Raw genomic sequence first — 19133 nt, 5'->3', positions numbered from 1 at the left:
GTATTTCTGCAGTGAGGGCTTCGCTGCTTTGTGCTATGAGCAAACCTGAGTGAAACGAGCTCATTCTGCGTTAGCAGGCTGTAAATCAGGAGTGGCCAGGCATTAAGATTATGGACTTTTAAGTATGAAAGTAATTTTGAGTTCATAACGGAGCGAACACTGGCATTTATGTTCTTCCAAATGTCAGTGCTTGTTATTCAGAATAGCTTTTGCTTTAATTGCTTCTGCGCTTGGTTTGTGTAGCTGGAGGAAATACTCGCCCAGCAGGTGGGAGCTGTGCAGCCCTGTAGCACAGGGGAATCCTGAGGGAGGGCTGGGCTGTCCCACAGGAGCCCCTCAGGACGAGCACTTCAGAAGTGTCTCTTAGTGATGGAAGCACTCAAGGACAAGCACAGAATCGTAGAGGCTGGGAAAGACCTCTGGCATCATCCAGCGCCCCCCTGCCACCAGCGTTGCCCCCTGACCACGTCCCTCAGTGCCACAGCTGCCCTTTCCTTACACACCTGCAGGGACGGCCACCACCCCCCAGGCAGCCTGTGCCAGTGCTGCACCCTTCCTTCTGAGAGGTTTTCCCTCACACCCACCCTCACCCTCCCCTTTAGCTGAAGCAGCTCCATTTCAGAACTCCAGTTAATATTTTCTGTTTAAAGAATTTGTTTCAAATGCAAGATCCATTGCGATGTGCTTTTATTTACTCTGAATATTCAGGTGGCTTTTATTTAATGACTAAAAGTCTTTTAAAATGCCTAAATGCCTTTTCTAGCCCATTTTCATGAAACTCCATGTTCCTTGAAAATCAGATGCATTCTGTAGACATGTGGGACGCCCATGGGAACAAAAAATAACAATCTGACAGAATGAACACCGAGTTAAATAACTTCTTAAGTAAAAGAGAGTAGGTACGCTATGCTGCTGAGCAGCAAGGAGTCATTCAGCACCCAAGGCGATATCTGGCTTCAGAGCAGCGTATGTTGATAGCTTTCGGCAGGATGAGCTGAATTTTAGGAAGACCATTTTGAGAAGGCAGGATGAGAGTCTCTCGGACCGTGCATGGCAGCTGTGTGGGGTTCTGAGCCGTGAGCTGGGGGTGACGGCAGCTGCTCCGACCGTGCCGTGGCACCTGGAGCAGAGGCTGCCTGCCGACGTGGGAGCTGCCCTGGGCTTCCGTGGGAGATTGGCCAGCAGAGGAGGAATAAGATTGCCTGAGCCTGAGGCTCTGCCATAAATACCGAGCTGCTGCTTGCTGAGAATAGCTGTGAAGCAAAGGCAAATGTGGCTGAAGATGTTTCCAGTGCCGTGCCCAGGGGCAGGGGCTGCGTTGGCTCAGGACACGTGGACGCGTGGCAGGAGCATGAGGGGCTGTGTGCATTGGGCCTGCTGGGAGCTGCAGTGTGGGGAGATGCCGTGTTGCCCCAGTCCTCCCCACATATGGGCTCTGAGGTTCCCTCCGGCTCAGGCACAGCCGTGGGGTGCATCTCTCTGTGGTGGTGAACTGCTGTGAGGATGGGCTGTGCTGGTGGACCCGAAAGTCACAGGGGAAGCACTTGGAGGAGTTTCTTCATCACGTCAGTCACTCTCAATTTTTTCGCTCCTTAGATGCTTTCTCACCCATTCTGGATTTTCCCATCTTTTCCATTCCCTCCTCTCCTTTCTCCCTCTTTTCCATGTCTGTTTTGGTTCCTGTTGCTCCCTGTTCCTGGGCTCTGGCTGCACAGGCGGGCTGCAGGGCTAATGCTGAGGGTGGCCTCCTCCCTGCTTTGCAGGCCATCAGCTAGCTCCTGCTTGCGGGTGCCCTGTGAGTGTGCTGCTGGGTTGTGCACCATTCTTGCCTCTGGAAACTTCTGGCACTCTGTAGAAAGGGCTAATTTAAGAGGTGGGAGGGTTTGGAGGTAGCTTGCGTGGGGTGCTGTACCCTAACTCTTCGAGGACAGCCTCAGGGCTGTTGGCTGTGCTCATGTTTGCTGGCAGCTGGATCACACAGCGTCCTGGCACGGACTCCTGTCTTATTTTAAGATATACAGAAGACAGGGAGATTACCAGCAGATCTTCACAGAGGGCACATCACATCTTGCTAACCTGATAATCTTCTATGGCAGAGTGGCAGCACTGGTAGAGAAGGGAAGAGAAACCAGTGTCATGTGTGTTGACTTGTGCATTGCTTTTGTTACAGTCCCACAGAACATCCTTGTCTCCAAATTGGACACACAGGGATTTGATGGACACACTATTTTGTGGCTAAAATGTTGTCCAGGACAAGTGACATCCCTCAGGGGGCTGCATTAGGACCAGTACTGTTCAGTACTTTCAGTGGAGATACGGACAGAGAGATTGAGCACACTCCCAGCAGTTTGTGCACAGCACTGAGCTGAGCGATGCAGCTGATAGAACAGAAGGAAGGGATGGCAGTCAGAGGGACCAGGATTGAGAGGTGGGGTCAGCGCAAGGTTCTGCACCTGGATGAGGGCAATCCCGAACATCAGTGTGGACTGGGATATTAATGGAGTGAGGGCAGCCCTGCAGAAAGGACTTGGGGTTCTGGAACAGGGAAAGCTGACCTGAGCCAGCAGCGTGCAGCCCGGAGAGCCGCCAGCAGCCTGGGCTGCATCGGCAGAGGGGTGGCAGCGGGCAGGGAGGGGACTGTCCCCCTCTGCTGTGCCCTCGTGAGGCCCCACCTGGAGTCCTGCGTCCAGGCCCAGGGCCCGCAGCACGAGAAAGACGTGGGGCTGTTGGAGCGGGTCCAGAGGAGGGCACGAGGTGCTCAGAGGGCTGGGGCACCTCTGCTGTGGAGCCGGGCCGAGGAGCTGGGGTGTTCTGACTGGAGAAGAGAGGAGAGCTCACTGCAGCCATCGTGTTAGGACAAGGGGTAACAGATTTACTAAAAGAGGAGAGGTTGAGATGAGATAAAAGGAAGAAATTCTTCACTCAGAGGGCGGTGAGGTGCTGCATTGCTGCCCAGAGCTGTGTCTGTCCCATCCCTGAGGTTCCTCAGGCCACGGATGGGCCCTGGGCAGCCTGAGCTGGGGGCACCCAGCCCACAGCACGGATAGGGCTGGGGGTCTTTGAGGTCCCTTCCAACCCAATCACGTGCTGTGATTCCATTACGATTTTTGAAGGCTCTGCTGTCACTGAGGTTCCTGAAGGGGGGCAGTGCTGTGTGGAGGCAGCAAGGCACGGTGTGACCTCCATCCCAGGCAGGCCCTGGTCCAGCCGCTTTCTGTGGCCGCATCCAGGTGCCCCTGCCCGTGCCTCATGAGCAGGAGGGCTTGGGCTGCACACCTGGGGCTGCCGCTCACTGCCTGCTCCCAGCGAGGACAGCCTGATTCAAAACCAGTTCAGTGATGTTTTGTCTGCCAGCGGCGCCGGCCCCGCTCCCTGCCCAGCAGTTCCCTGTTGCTTCTGACAGATCCCCGCAGTGCTGTCAGAGCCACGCGCTGCAGGAGCAGCTGGGGAGGTGAGCGGGCGGTGCCGGGCTTCCAGCTCGGTGCTGCTGTGCGCCGGCCACGAGGTCACGGGGCGCTGTGCTGAGGCTGCAAATCCTGCATCCCTGCCGCGGTCGGGGCAGCCCGGCCTGCAGGCGGTGCGCGGGCGGCCGGAGGCGGTGACCCTCCTGTTGCTTTTCCCTCTGCAGCACTCGACGCTGTCACGCAAGTTTGTGGAGGTGATGTCTGAATACAACGCCACGCAGACCGACTACCGGGAGCGCTGCAAGGGCAGGATCCAGCGGCAGCTGGAGATCAGTGAGTAATGCGGGCCGTGTGCTGCACCGCTGCTGGGCTCTGGCAGGAGCACACCGGGGCTGCGGGCAGTGGGATGGCAGCCGTCACCCTGAGGGTTTGCGGCGTAATGCCACAGTTGGTGCTTGTTCAGCTGCTCAGGTTAAGGAAGGCAGAGAGCCGCTCCTTGTTGGGGCTTCTGTTCCAGGTGTGTGACGTAAGAAACAGGAGAAAACTAAGCTCTTGAGACCCGGGCGCTCTGTCCCAGCGTTCCCCCTCGAAGCAGCCCTGTCCCAGCATTGTGACCACAGAATCATTCGATCACAGAATTGCTCAGGTTGGAAATGACCTTAAAGATCATCGAGTCCAACCGCAACTTCACCCTAGATTACTCTCACTCTAACAACCCACCGCTAAATCGTGTCCCTGAGCACCACATCCAGACGGTTTTTAAATACATCCTGGGATGGTGACTCAACCTCCTCCCTGGGGAGCCCATTCCAGTGCTAACAGCCCTTTCTGTAAAGAAGTGTTTCCTGACATCCAACCTAAATTTACCCTGGTGCAGCTTGAGGCCATTTCCCCTCATCCTGTCATCAGTGAGAAGAGACCAACCCCACTCTGCTGTAAGCACCTTTCTGATACTGGAAGAGAGCAGTCAGGTCTCCCCTCAGCCTCCTTTTCCTCAGACCAAACAGCCCCAGTTCCCTCAGTTGCTCCTCATAGGCCATATTCTCCAAGCCCTTCTCCAGCCTTGCTGTCCTTCTTTGGGCCTGCTGCAGCACCTCCATGTCTTTTCTGTACTGAGGTGCCCAAAGCTGAACACAGCACTCGAGGTGAGGCCTCAACAGTGCTGACTACAGCGGCAAGATGACTTCCCTGGTCCTGCTCACCACACCATTGCTGATACAAGCCAGGATGCCATTGGCCTTCTTGGCCACCTGGGCACACTGCTCGCTCATATTCAGCCCACTATCCATCATTACACCAATGTCCCTTTCCATCAGGCAGCTTTCCAGACACTCCTCCCCAGGCCTGTAGGTTTGCCTGGGGTTCTGACCAAAATGTAGGACCCAATGCTTGACCCTATTGATGTGATGGCTCTGAGCAGTAGTGGTGTCCTCTCCCTGCAGGCAGGCTGCAAGTGACGCCTCTGAGGCTGCAGTAGCTGTGGCACTGAGATCTCCCTGGGACCCCCCATGTAACCCAGAAACCATTGCTTGCTCTGGGGAATTAGTGGCACCTGGTTAGCTTTAGAGAAATGGGTCATCTCCCACCAAAGAAGAGCCACCACCATAACTAGGGAAATAAGCACTGTGTCAGGATGAGCAGATCACAGAATCACAGAACAGGCTGGGTTGAAAAGGACCACAATGACCATCTGGTCCCAACCCCCTGCTGTGTGCAGGTCGCCAACCACCAGACCAGAGCCACGTCCAGCCTGGCTTTGAATGCCTGCAGGGATGGGGCATCCACAGCCTCCTTGGGCAGTCTGTTCCTGTGTGTCACCACCGTCAGAGTGAAAAACTTCCTCCTAATATCCAACTTAAGCCTCCCTTGTCTCAGTTTAAAACCATTCCCCTTGTCCTATCACCATCCACTCTTGTAACCAGTCTTTCCACAGACTTTGCTAAATGGCAATTTTTTTTTTCTTTTTTTTTTCTAAAAAGTCAGTGCCTCTTCCCTTTAAACCCACCTTGAACAACAAGGTAGGGCCGAAGGGGTTCCCGCAGGGTCACCTGGGGGGGTGGAAAAGTCATCCTGCCTGTGAAAGTGGGTGCTTGTGGGTATGGGCAGCTCCTGCGGAAAGCCAAGAGATTTGGCTGTGTGCATCGTTCCTCTGTGCGATGTATAGTGATAACAAGTGTTTATGCTGTCTGAGTGGAAGAGGGACACAAGGCTCAGCGAGTGCTTGGCATTCAGTGGGAAGCAGGATGGAGAGTGTGTGTGAGCTCCTGCAGGTGCTGACATCTGTGAGCTCACGGCATGCTGCAGGTGATACCAGCCACAATGGTGTCCTACAGCGGGCAGATGAAGTATCCTTAGTTCTCCCTTCTGAGAGAGAAGATTTGGAAGGACTTACCCAAATCCTAATCATCTGCAGAGAAGCTGTGAAACAAACTAAAAGGAACTTTTCTCTGTTTTTTTAGGTTTTGAAAGGACTCTGCCACTCTGCTTACATTATGCAGCACTTTGCCCGTGCTACACAGTTGTCACATCATGCCAACGGGGCATAAGGAAGAGACTGCTCAGGGCTCACAGTGTTGGGTGCAGTGGTGTCCTGTTAGTGACGCTGAGGGTCCTGCCCTCTTCTGGGGGAAGCTGGTGTGCAGGGTCTGTGCACAACACCTTGGTTCCTGCGGCCTGTGGCAGCAGAAAGCCTCTGGTGCCTTGTATGCAGTGGCAGTGTGCTGAGGCTGTCGGGAGTGCTGCCTTCCTTGCTGCTCCTGTGGTGGTTCTCAGCAGCTGTGCTGACTACACACAACTGCCTCTCATAGTTCTGAGGTGCTGCAGCTGGATGGGCACAGCTGGCCTCCCACAGCAGCACAGCCATGGTGTGATGAACTTTGTGCTGCTCCAAAGCCATTCCCATGCTGCAGATAAGGTGCAGCCTTCGGGCCCCATGTTTTGCCTTGGCATTAAAGCAAGCTCTTTGTAGCAGCTTGACCAGACCTCCACTCGCTAATCCACACGGTGCCCTGAATGCTTTGGGGCCTTTACCAGCCTTCTGCTCTGCAGAAGTGGAATGGGGCAGTGAGGAGACAGCAAAAGCCAGGGAGCCCATCATCCTATCTGCCTGCACACACAGTATCTCCGGGAGCTGGTCCTGCTGCTTGTCCTCAGCGCTGTCTCCAGGGCTTGCATGCGACAGAGCAAAGGGCCATTGGGATGCACTGTACCCGGCACACTCCTTGTCACTGCTGGTGGCTGCTCAGTGTGGAACAGGATTGACGTAGGGGCCAGTGACATTGTGCTATTCCAGCCATTGCTTTCCTTCTCTGGGTCTGGGTCAGCTTCAGCTGAGAGCAAGGAGCCGGCAGCTGCCCTTCAGAGCAGGCAGCCTGCCTTTCTGCAGGGCAGGGCTTCTCTCAGGAGCTGGTTTGTCACTGTGGGCCGTTAGAAGGAATGGTTGACTCAAACATGAGAGGAGCTCTGACAAGAGTCAGATGTTTTGACGGAGAAATGAGGTCCCTCAGTGTGGGAAGCAGGGTGGGCCACACTCAGCACCAGCGGGCTCAGGGTGGTCTTCCACCAAAGTTAAAGAAGTGCTCGCAGAACGAGCTCTCATCTCCACAGAGGTCTTTTTGGAAGGATAAGTTGCCCTTATTTGTTTGAGCCTTCAGAAATCTCTGACTGCCAACAATTTCCCAGTCGCCAAAGCCTTTTTGGACTGTTCTATTTGGAGTTGTGGAAGGTTTTGTCTGAGGTAGTCTTACTTGCAATTAAAGGTGGTATGTGTTTCCCTGGTTGTGTTGCTGGAAGTTGTTGGGCTGTTGAGTCCCTGTAAAGCCTCACACTGCTGCTCTTCACCCTCAGTGTTTCCTTGCACTTTCACCTCATGGATGGACCATCTGTCCTGTGTTCCTTCTGGGCTGTAATGCCCTACATCTCTGCTCTCTCTGCTCAGAGTGTACTCTCAGGAAGGTCCAGGTTTTTGCTCATCCCAGGAATGGCTGCCTCATGCTACCTCCAAAGCTCCACATCACAGAGGATGTTCACAGGGCAGCATTTATCTTCCTGCTGCCCTTCTCATCCATCCGCATTTAGCACATGGCTAAGAAAGCCCACAGGAAGCTCCTGCTTTGGGGGTTGCCGCTGGGGAGGAGGCCACATGTTCCTGGCCCGGCTGTAGGCATAAACCCATTTGTTCCATGGAGAATCAAAGCTGAGAGCATGAACTGCTAATGAACAGCCTTTACTCCAGAGCCCGCCGCTCACTGGGCGTGTGTTCCCTGCACTGGCAGAGCAGCGCACATGAAGTCCCCTGGGTCAGCAGCCCGCTCCTGTCCCTCACTGCAGTGCTGTGTCCCACATTGCCACCGTCTCCTTGGTTGTGCTGCAGGGGAGGGGTTTGCAGCTGGGTACGGCCCTGTTCAGAGGTTCAGAGATGCCCTGGACTCATACCAGAGAACGTTGCTGTCCCTTTTGATACCTTCTAAGAGACCCCGTGGATAGTGTGTGGTGGGGTGTGCTGTGCCAGACCTCAGCCCTTCCTTGCAGTCTTTCTGTTGGTTTCAGGCAGGCTGGGATGCATTCCTGTTCTCCCCTCAGTGATAGGGTTTGGGCTCCCGGAGAGCTCCAGCCAGAGGTGCAGCGCTGGTGTGCAGGTGGAGCTGGCTGTCCTCGTGGGCTTGCCAGGCCAGGGCAGCCCTGCAGTCCGTCCTCCTCTTGGGTTGCTGCTCTCCATCCCATCACTGCCCTCTGTGCTCAGGGAACTCAATTCTGCTCCTTGGGGATGGCTGGAGCCAACAGAGCCCTGTGTAGGGCTGCAGAGGCTGCAGCCAGGGCAGGAAGTCCCATTGATTCCTGTGTGTTGCTTGCAGCTGGCAGGACCACCACCAGCGAGGAGCTGGAGGACATGCTGGAGAGCGGCAACCCAGCCATCTTCTCCTCTGGGGTGAGTACCGCAGGTCAGCCCTGCTGCCAGCCTGCAGCCACGCCAGCCACTCTCCCTGGAGGAGTTTTCTGGTGGCCCTGCCCCAAGCACTGCCCTGCAATGGGGACGTGGGCACATGCAAAGTGCTGCTGGGGCCTGGCCGCACCTTCCTGTCTGCCCCAGGAGTTGCTCTCCTTCCCAACCCTCCCCTCACCCCTCCTGGTGCCCCATCCCAGCAGTGAGGGGCTGCGCTGAGCTGCGTGCTGGCCATCTCCCCACAGATCATTATGGATTCCAACATCACCAAGCAGGCTCTGAACGAGATTGAGACGCGACACAGTGAGATCATCAAACTGGAGAACAGCATCCGAGAGCTGCATGACATGTTCATGGACATGGCCATGCTAGTGGAAAGCCAGGTAGGGACGGCCGTGGCTCAGGGCCAGCTCACCCCGGGGCTGGAGGGGAGCAGGGCTGGGGCACAGAAGGCACAGGGGTGGGCAGCCTTCCCCGTGCAGCTCCCTGCTGGGTGGGCACTGCGGGGAGAGTGGGATCCTGTGTGTGGGGTGGGAGGTGCAGGGTGGCGCAGGAGGGCAGCGGGTGTCCGGCACCTGGCTGCAGACCAGTCCTTGTCCCTGGAGCTGGGCACTGGCACTGGGGGACCTGTGTGGGACTGGGCCCCGCTGCAGAGCCTGGTGAGCCCCAGGCCCATGCTTCCGTGTCTCTGCTCACCCCCCTTCTTGCCCGCCATGCTGTCGCGGCCCGAGGAGACATCGGTGCAGGTAAAGCCTCGCCTGGCCTTTGCCAGTGCTGCATGCTCAGCTCTGCATGGCTGCACTCTGCATGTCTGCTGCTCTTGTGTGGCACTGGGGCAGGCCCAAGGACGCGGGGGGAGGGTGGAGGTGTCTGTGCATCCTGCCCATGGCACACCCGGCCCTCTGCATCTCTACAGCTCTCCCCTGATTTCTGCAGGGCATTGGGCTGGATCTGCTGAGCTAGGCCAGGCCAGGTTCCCCAGGGCAGGTCACAGGGCAAGTGCCATCTGCCTCCGAGAGGAGTCTTTCTATCTTCTGTCCCCCCTAACTGGCCCCAGTGTGAGCAGAGTGTCAGTCTGTGCAGGGCCGCCCTTACCTTGTTCAAAGCTGCCAGGTCCTGTGTCCCCACTTTGCTACTACTTTGGGATCGCTGCGCCTTGTCACCTCTGCTGGAAACCCTGCCTGTCCCCACTACATCCTGGTTCCCCATGAAGCCCATGGACGGTGAGTCCCCCATGGTACGCACAGACGAGGAGTCTCCTTTGGGTGACACAGGGCACCGTGACCGTTCCTGACCTTGTGTGCTGCCAGTATCCGTCCTGCCACCCCACAGGTCTGCAGGGACTGCAGGACCCAACGATGCTGTGCAGAGCCTGTGTGGGAAGGGGCACTACCAGCCCTCACCTGCCTTCTCTGGGAGAAGCAGAGGCACAGAGCTGTGCAGTGGGCTGCCTTGCAGAGCACTTGCCTTGCTGTAACCACCAACGCCTTGCATTGCCCCATAGGGTGGGGGGCTCTGAGCTGCTGGCACAGAGGAGGCAGGGAGCAGAGGAGCACCGCATGTTGGCAGCTGCTGCTCTGCCCCAGATATGGCACTGGTGGGTGCAGGAAGCAGTTAAGACGAGAAAAGAGCATTGTAAATCTGCTGGTCATGACCCCCAGCTCTGTGCCATGGGGAGGATGTTGGGGTTCAAGCCCCTCCTTGTCCCTGGAAAGTGCGTCATTGACACATGCAGGGGCTGAAGGGTGTGGGTCGGTTGGGCAGCATGTCCCCAGATCCCAGGGCAGAGTCGAGCGGAGCAGCAGCTCCTGCAGGACCCGGTGCTCCAAACTCACCAGCCTCGCTCCAGGAGACTCTGCTCTTCTGCAGGGCGCTTGTGCAGATCAGAGCAGTCATCTCTGCATGCTCGTGGCTTTGTGAGCATCCCACGTGGTGCTGCAGCTGTGCTCTTGGCTCTTGTCCTCTATCCCTCCTGCTTCTCCGGTGTGCAGCACAATGTCAGTGCACTCTTCAGTCTGAGCCCCCACCCCAGGGCTGCCTGTGGTGCCTGCTGCCTGTGAGCCTGCAGCAGGTGGGTGATGGTCTCTATCTCTTCCACAGGACCAGGGATGGGCAGGGCGATGTCTGCATGGTGCCAGGGAGCAGCGGGGAAGGAAGGAGCTCACGGCGGGTGGGCTCTGTCCCTGCTCTGCAGGGTGAGATGATCGACCGCATCGAGTACAACGTGGAACACTCTGTGGACTACGTGGAGCGAGCTGTGTCTGACACCAAAAAAGCGGTGAAGTACCAGAGCAAAGCCAGACGGGTGAGTGGCAGCACGGGGTGGCTGGCAGGGCTGGGGCTGAGCACCCAGACGTGGGCAGGCAGCACCGGGAGGGAGGTTGTGGGGCAGGGCTGCCACATGAGGACAGGAAAAGGGACAGAGTGGACCCAAGGGCTGAGCTGGCTGCGAGCCTAAAGGACGAGGAGGCGGTGGAGAAAGGCAGTAGAGCTCTGACCCCAAGCACTGTCCTGTTCCCCAAGCTGAAGGAGGGTCAGAGCCTGGGGAGCAGGGCAGGCCCCAGCCCCCAGCACTCACGGCCCCCTCTCCCCTCTCTCCCTTTCGGTGCTGGGACACCCGAGCAGAAGAAGATCATGATCATCATCTGCTGCGTGATCCTGGGTATCGTCATCGCCTCCACCTTTGGCGGCATTTTCGGCTAGACTCCCCCGACAGGACTGCTTGCGTGTGACGGACGGAGCCGCGCGTGTTGTGGGGCCGGAGCGAGCCATGCAGCCCCGGAGCCCCCAGCAGCATTTCAGTTTCTAATGCATGGTTGTTTGTGATGCTGTGTGTGCGGTGCATCTGTGTGGAGGGAGCGCCGGCCCCGGGGCGCAGATGGGGTGCAGGGGACGGTGATGGGTGTGAGGGGGACCTTCGGGGCAACCCGAGCTCTCATCACTGCTTGGCCTGGGAGGCTGCCGGGAGTGGGGGAACAGAGGTACTGTTGGGCACTGTGCTGGGCCAGGAGCCTGTCGGTGACACCCAGAGATGAGACTAGCGTGGGGTGTTACAGGCTCCTCAGGAACACAGAGTCCAGGCAGCCTCCCCCTAGCTTTTCCCATCAGCTCCGGCCAAAGCTCTCATGTCTGTCAGCCGCATCTGTGCTTGCAAACCACTTTCATTAGGCTGCTTCTCCTACGGGGTGCTTCCCAGGCCCTCCATCCCTGCTGCCCTGCTGCAGGTGCCCGGTGCTGCTGCTGGGTGTGCTGCTGCTGCCAGTGGGTGCTGCGTGGTGAGTGGCTCTGTTCCAGCCCTGCCCAATGGAGCAGCATGGGGTCCATTGCTGAAGCCTGGGGATGGGGACAGCTGCATGGGCTCAGTGCTGTGGCCCAGCACCAGGCTGGCAGAGCAAAAGGTCACAGGGACTTTAAGGGCAGCGAGTTTCACTGGCTGCCTGCCCTGCTCCACATCTTCCTTGTTCTTTACTCAGCTCCGGCGCACAGTGACCCTGGGTTTTACCACCCCCAGGCCTGGCTCTGGTTGTCAGTGTTTGGGAATAGCTTGGACACCCACAGCCCCGGTGGTGCCCCCTGGGAGCCAGGATGTGCCCAGCACTGCCCCTCCACACAGCGCCCTCGGGCTGGGGGTTGGAGGCAGGAGGGCTTGCTCCTGCCACAGTCCCAGGGAGCAGCCCTTGTTGCATCCACCCCCACAAACTAGGAGCAGCAGCCTTCCTCCTCCTCTTCCTCTTCCTCTGTGCCACCAACTCCTGAGTAGGGCAATGCCTGACTGCTCCTTCCAACTCCGCCACATCCTAGCATCTGCCTGCCACCTTCTTCTGGGACAGTGCCACGCTGCCTGCCCTTCTCCAGGCCACCCAGTGAGACATCCACACACTGTGGGTTGCAGCCATGTGCTGCCCGCTGCAGGTGACCTGAGACTGCTGCAGCAGAGAGGCCTGCATTGCCACCGGGCTGTCATCCCTGTGCTCCTGCCTCAAGATGGTTGCAGGACTCTGCCCTTGTGTTCCTCAGGGGACTGCAGTGCTGTGGCTTGCTCACAAAGTGCCAAAGCACTGTGCAGGAGCCTGAGCAGGGCAGGTGCGTGGTGCCAAGCTTGCAGTCATGCACTGGGGTGGAAGTTGGATGTGAGCCCAGGCACTGATAGCAGAAAAGGGTCACTGTGGCAGCACACACAGCTGCAGGCAGAATGCTGTTTCCCCACTCCAACCAGGGCCAGATGAGTGCATCCAGCCTCCACATTCCCCAAGGGCTGAGGGGCTTGAGCTACAAGGCAGGGTAAGGGCAGGCCTTGCTGGAGCTGAGCCCTGCTCCCACCCAGCTCCATCCAGTGCTGGCACCAGCCTTGCACAGCATGCTTTCAGAAGGAGAGTGCAGACTAGAATGCAGTGCTCCCTGCCACCATCACCAAAGGTCCCACCATGCGGCCCCTGCTTGCATTTGGCTGCTGACGGGGAGTGTGTCCAGCTGTGGCTGTCAGACATCCAAGACTGGAGCCTCCTTCTTTCACATTCCTGTGGTGACCGGTGTGAGCTCCAGTGCTGCAGGCTGTGTGGGCACGAGGGTCTGGGGCACTGGGATTGCTGCCAGCAGGGACAGGCTGGGTGTGAAGCTCCCCTCCAGTGTGGCGGTTGGGCATGGGCACAGCCCTTGCTTTGTGGGCATGTCTGGCTATGGGGCACAGAGCTGGGGCTGACATGCCCCACTGTGCAAATGCCTGCTCCTGCAGTTTGCACACAGTGCCCTGTTGAGTGAGGGAGAGCACCAGGCCCCCATGGGAAGCAATAACACTACTGCTGGTAGCACCGCTCCTAGGCAGGCAGGCAAGAAAGTTCATCTCAGGCTCTCCCCGTAGCAATGCCCACTGCTAGCACAAGGGGATACTTTTCTTCCAACAAGTGGTTCCTGTGGCACAAGCTCACATAACATCAGGGCTGCAGCCCGCCCCAGTAAAGGCACGAGGCCCAGAATAGTGCTGAACAGCTGACGCTTGCTCCTTGTGAGCGCCGCCACTGCCGGCAGCAGAGCCGTGATTCTGCCACTGGCGCTTCACTGGGTCTGCGCAGGCAGCAGTGGCCGCAGGCTCTGGCACGAGGGAGGCAGAGGAGCACGCTGCCATTGCTGCCCCGCAGGCTGTCTCGTACTGCCCTCACTGTGAGGGGAGGGTGTTTTGGTGCAATAATTACCCCTGCACTACGGGAAGCCCCGTTCAGTTCCTTTTTACCTGCCTGTCATTGCATGTACAGACCAAATCACCAACAGCGTGGTTGTGCTTTGGGGAAACATTTCACTTTTTCTTTCTAACCTCCAACCTCAGCCCACTTGTCCTTTGGGTTCTACCACCTCTGTTCCAAGTGCCACCTGCCCCCCCAGCGCCGGGAGCATGTTGATGCAGTATTTTACAAGCAGTGTGGGGCACACACAGCTTGCACTTGAACTGAGGATTGTTTTGGGGTTTTTTTTCGGTTTTTTTTTATTATTTTTTTTTAGTAAGTAATGTACTTGAAGGCTGTCCAAGCCCCCTGTGGAGTTGTACTGTTGCTGTACTGTGAGCTAAGTGTCCTTGTTTTCTATGTGGATCTTGACCCTGGCTTGCTCTGTCTCACTGGGCTGGATGACACTGTATTGTTGCCTCTTATCTCCTTCACCCTTTCCCCCCTTTCCCACTCTGCTGGCCTGCCTTTCTTCTCCCAAAAGCTTTGGGTGCAAAACAGCTTCCCATTTTGTGGAATTTTTATGTAGAATAAACATTTGTAACTGTAGAGCTCTGGCTGGCACTTCTGTTAAAGGGGAAGGGTGGAAGTGACAGGGAGCAAGGACTGGGGTGGGGAGACTCCAACACCCTCAGAGCAGTAACACAGACAGGGGGACTGACGTGAAGAACATGCGAGAGGAGTCACCGCAGGAGAGCTCAAATAACAGCTGTGCCCACCTGCCCAGAAGATGTGCACCCATGGAACACACACCTCTAATACTGCCTGGCTACTTCCTGGCACACAGAGGGGAAGCTAGCAAGGAACCAGCTACTCTGTTTCCCAGCTCAGTGCTCCCCTGCACTGACATGACACAGGAGACCAGCAACTCTTTCAACCTGTTGATTGTTTAGAGAAAAGTCTGCATATAATGCTCTAGGCTTGCCTGAAGCTCCAAGTGGCCAGAACGCTATGCTGCTTTCTCTTCACAAAGAAAACAGCTGGAAGCTTTGAAGTTAGCAGTTTGGCTGCACCTGAGCCAGTGTACAGTTGTTGAGACAGGTCACCGTGGCTCCTGCAAGTCCCAGGCCTAGGAAGCCCACTGGGGCCATCCACAAGAGGCTCACTAACGAGGCCAGCACACAATCCTCCACGTCAGTAATGTCCACAGCAAATCAGAACTGAGGGCGGCGCTTCCGACCGGTGTATTTTGTGTCTGCCCGCACTTCCCTGGGGAGAAAAGCAAAGAGCAGCTCAGTGTGATCCACAGGCCACTCTGGGACAGGAAGGGAAGGTAGATCATGGCAGAAGTCTAAGCGGGTGATAGCAAGCCAGGCCAGCAGTCAGCCTCAGCTGAAGCAGGACCCAGCTGAACTTACTTGCCCTGTCGTCGTCTGCGTTCTTTCTTCTCAAGAATCCAGTCCCGGCTTTTCTTCACAGACTTGCCCTTGGCATTTCTGAATCGTATCCTACAAAGAGTGCAAATAGAAGCTAGGGAGGAACTGGAGTGGGGGCACACCTCTGTGCTCTGGAGGATTCCCACTCAGAAACAGCAAGGTGTGGCCACACCGTCCAAGCCCAGGCACTGCTGCAGGAGGGAGGCTGCCACCAGCCCTGGCTCTGAGCAAAGAGACACCTACCCTTCACAGCTGCAGCAGGCCAGCACTGCCCTCTGCTGTATCTGATACACGCACCTTGTCTGCCCTACTCTGAATGCAGCAAAGGCCCCAATTTCCCAACAGGCTGTCAGCTGTGCTACAGCCTTAATGACGAGATCCCCTCTGGACTGAGTGAGCGATCTCTGGACTGAGTGAGCAGAGCACCGCAGTGTAAGAGGCAGGAAAACATGACAGCCACCAGCTCCTGGCAGCCACGACGACTTTCCTCTGGTTTTTATTCTGTCTCTTCCCACTGGCTGCAAGAGGGACTCCTCCTTGCAGCGCTACCACGGGAGGAGACCCAGCCAGAAGGAAAAACCACCCAAGCAGCTGCTATGCAATCACAGCAAAAAAATTCACTGGGGAAAGAATGGAATATAAGACTTCAGACATAGCCTTCCCACCAAAAAACAACCTCCTGAAAACAACCTCCCTCCCACCATCAACGGCCTATGCTCCAGCACTGAGTGCCGGACAGAAGTGCACCTCCAAGTAATTGCTCAGCTGCAGTTTCACAGTAAGCATCAAGGACAGCTCCCTGACAGCACTGCAAAGCTCTCTAGTTGAAGCAGCTTGTCCTGCCCATCCCTTCAGCACGACAGAGCAGTGCCCATCTGGGCTGCAGAGAGCCACCCTAGTGCCCCCATCCCCTCCCTCCAGCCGTTTTATGCATGGCAGCACCGCAGTCCTCAGCCAGCAAAACTGAGTTATCACACCCTCTGACACCTGGGGACAACTCCACTAAGCAAACAATACCTCTCATTGGTGAATTTTGCCTGACGTATCCCTTCTCCATCAGCACACTCAGTACCAAGGCCCTGAAAAACAGAGACCTTTCATCTGGAGAAGACAGAGCCGATGGTCACTGCCATCCAATTATGGGGAGCAGTGCTTCGCCAGGAGAAGGACTGTGGCAGAAGCAAGCTGATTTCCCAGAAATTGTGGCAAAGAAACACATAAGCTGTATCAGCATACATGGGGCTGCCCCCGGCCCACAGCTCTTCCACATCAGCCGGCAGCCATTTCTGCTGCTTGGCTGAGTTCCTTACCTTTGGTAACGGGCCAGATGTCCCAACAAAGAGACAGAGGAAGAACCTGAAAGAACAAGAGGAGCGTGAAGTGAGGAGTCAACGCGCGATTCCCAGTTCTGAAGCAAGACTGTCAGCTTTTATAATACAGTCAGATCCAAGCTGTCATCTCTGCCCAGGACTGTATCCTGGGAGAAAGGAGCACAGCTTACAATAACAGCTGCTGAAGCTATGCTTCACCCCACACATGCCCATACACAAAGACACAGGACTCACTTCTTAGCTTTGGTGCTGTTGGGGTAATCTACGACCATGCCACCAGTGAAGCCAGCTCTCATGGCTTGGGCCGTGATGAGCTCCAGCTGAAAAAGGAGCACAAACAAAAGACATTTATTTAGCACTCACCGCCCTGTGTGGCCAGACACAGCTGACTGTGTGTGCCAAAGACAAGTCAACCCTGCTCCTGTTAAACCCTGTCCCAAGCCCTCAGCTCTGCGTTAGGATCCAGACAAAAGTCTGCAGCATTTCCTTAGTTCTCCCTGCTCCTCTGCCTACCCTGGGTTAACTGGAAGAGCAGATTCTCAGAGGGGGATACAGGGAAGGATTTTCCAGCCTTAGGAAATTAACTACAGCACTGATGACTACAACAGCCCAGTCTTCAAACCCATCACACAAAGGAACACGCTGCACAGCAGCTGTAGATCACATCCTGCCAATTCCTTGGATTTTAAGGCTCAGCCCAAGACCAACTGTGAACAGGGGAAAAGACATAGGGCATTCTCCTAACTGTTGGTTGTTTTTTTTTTTTTTTTCTTTTTTTTTCCCCCTCTAGTTCTTGCAGAGCTTTACAGGTGGGAGGAAGGACACAAAGACCCAATGAAGGAAAACATAATGCATCCTGAGCCTTAAACATGCATGTCACTTCTCTGCTGTACCTGTTCTGAGTTCTCAGGGTACAGCTGCAGTACGGCTCGGGATCCTCGGGCCTGTGGGAAACAAGGTAAGTCACAAGCGTGGCTTAGAGCAGGCTTCCCCTCTTACTGCCCAGTCCACAACCCTCAGGAAGCCTCCTGGAGAACTTTCCCAGGAGAGCAGCTCAGATGGCAGAGCCGGAGTCACCAGAGCACAACAAGGCACAGGGCTAGCAGCAGGAACTGCAGAAACACAGGCACTGTGCAGACAGGGAAGCAGTCAAGGAATGGGAGCTGCAGCTAATCCTACATTTCAGTTACTCAGTCTTGCTACAAGGCACAGGTGGCGATATCAAAATAGGCAGAGGGCTGACTGAGAGAGCATGACACTTACCAAGACAGTATAAAGAGTTGAAAAGAACCGATAAAGGCGTTTTGGAGGACTGTGTGACTTCTTGTCAGCGTTACAAAGCCACTGCACTGCAGAGATACTGCAAAAGAAATCAAGACCCGCAGGACACTGAACCATCAATTCCTCAGCAGCGCCTCCCACCTCCCTTTGAGCATTCTTTTAGTACTGAGCGTGTGCATGGCTTCAGAGAAAATTATTCATTTTTCTCCATATAGCCTTACCTTACTTTGTGGTAAAGCCACTATAGAGACTCACTATGTCATGCTACGAGCAACCTGGTGCAGCAGTTACTCAAGCAACAGAAATACCAGACCTCTCCTTTAGGAGAGTGTTCAGGTGCTTGGTTGTGGCCCTAACAAAGTCCATAAGTAGCCACACAGGTTTTGCCAGAGTGACCCCAAAGAGAGCACGGCGTTTGGTGACAGAGAGCCCCTGCTCGCAGTACCAGTACCTTTAAGAAGCATTCTCTAACAAAAGTGTTTATTTCCTCCAGGCCTTCGCCCCCAAACCAACCATCAAACCTCTTCTCAGCTGTGAGGCCAGTCCCTCGATCCGAAATGCTTTGGTGCACATCTCAACTCACCTGAAAGTACATCACCTGTAATTTATTTAGTCCAAATATCCTGCTGATTCACTGCCACAAAAACAGTCAGACAGCCCACAGCGCTGCACGTGCCAGCAGAGCGAGGAGAGTTGCAGTGCTCTCTCACACAAGACGAGCACACTGTGCACACTGCAGAGGGCTCGTTCAGGTGCTCAGACTCACCTGATGCAGCCATCAAACGTGCCAGGCCTGAAGGGAATACCATCGCCCATATCCGCGAGGAGCAGATCTCCTTCGACCTCCCTCTCCACAGCCACATCTGTGCAAGGAGCGCAGCGCTCAGCGAACGCCCGCGGCACTCCCTGCAAAGGGGTGTGGACGGACGCTCACCCAGCATGGCGCGGCTGATGTCCACCCCGATCCAGCAGTGCCCCTCCTCGGAGATGTGCTCCCCGCTCAGTCCGGAGCCGCAGCTGCAGACGGGAAGGGGACAACGGCGGCTCACGGTGCCCTCCCGGGACGGCCCCGCCCCGACCCCCGCCGCACACCGCGCGCCGCTCACCCCACGTCCAGGAGGAGGCACGGCCGTCCCTCGGGCAGCGCCAGCAGCTCCACGGCCCGCGCCGCCATCTGCGCCTGGATCTCGGCCACGCGGGAGCTGCGGGGCGAAAGGCGGCGGGTGAGCGGAAGCACTGCGGCACACGCGGACCCCCCGCCCAAGCCCCCGGTCCCACCGCCCGCCGTACTTCTGAGTGTACTTCCGTGCCTCCGTCTCATCGTAGAACTGCAACAGCAGAATAGAAAGGGGGGGGGAGTGGGATGTGAGCCCGAGCCCGGGCCCGGCCCGGTTTGCCCGCACGGCCCGGCCCGCCCCGCCCGCACCAGTTCGGGAGGCCCGCGGTGCTCCGGCCGCCGCCCGCCGCTCGCCATGCTGCGTGATGATGTCACCGCACGGCGCCGCGCGTCTCTGCGTCGCGCCAGAGCGACGTCACGATCAGTCGCGCCCGAGTGACGTCGCGCCTCGGGCAAGATGGCGGCG

The 19133-nt window shown here is 56.6% G+C and overlaps 2 protein-coding genes and 1 non-coding gene across 4 annotated transcripts in view; 1 reads left to right on the top strand and 2 right to left on the bottom strand.

The window, feature by feature from the left end:
• STX1A (syntaxin 1A) overlaps positions 1–14111 on the top strand; it is a 48736-nt gene extending 34625 nt beyond the window's left edge. Inside the window, exons 6-10 of one of the 2 annotated variants that reach the window (XM_042879461.1) lie at positions 3629–3737; positions 8258–8331; positions 8592–8729; positions 10541–10651; positions 10972–14111. In XM_042879461.1, the coding sequence (XP_042735395.1) occupies positions 3629–3737; positions 8258–8331; positions 8592–8729; positions 10541–10651; positions 10972–11049 (510 nt within the window). In that variant the 3' untranslated portion in view covers positions 11050–14111. Of the gene's footprint in view, positions 1–3628; positions 3738–8257; positions 8332–8591; positions 8730–10446; positions 10652–10971 lie in introns of those variants that run through there. The other variant, XM_042879462.1, reaches the window with a different exon arrangement.
• Positions 14112–14428: 317 nt separating this feature from the next.
• Positions 14429–19060, bottom strand: BUD23 (BUD23 rRNA methyltransferase and ribosome maturation factor). The gene is made up of 12 exons (XM_042879463.1): positions 18977–19060; positions 18841–18878; positions 18657–18752; positions 18485–18567; positions 18317–18413; positions 17533–17629; positions 17163–17213; positions 16504–16589; positions 16249–16294; positions 15956–16017; positions 14921–15010; positions 14429–14771 (listed from the first exon to the last, which is right to left on the bottom strand). The coding sequence occupies exons 1-12, from the start codon at positions 19022–19024 to the stop codon at positions 14717–14719; spliced, it is 849 nt and encodes a 282-aa protein (XP_042735397.1). The 5' UTR covers positions 19025–19060; the 3' UTR covers positions 14429–14716.
• Positions 15367–15500, bottom strand: LOC122184826. The gene has a single exon (XR_006180643.1).
• Positions 19061–19133: the final 73 nt, after the last annotated feature.

Source organism: Lagopus leucura, unplaced genomic scaffold (assembly GCF_019238085.1).
Source record: "Lagopus leucura isolate 7727_CA_CO unplaced genomic scaffold, USGS_WTPT01 Super-Scaffold_100024, whole genome shotgun sequence".
Taxonomy (NCBI): domain Eukaryota; kingdom Metazoa; phylum Chordata; class Aves; order Galliformes; family Phasianidae; genus Lagopus; species Lagopus leucura.
Note: the sequence above shows the minus strand (reverse complement) of the source record. Positions and strands in the feature narration are given on the sequence as shown.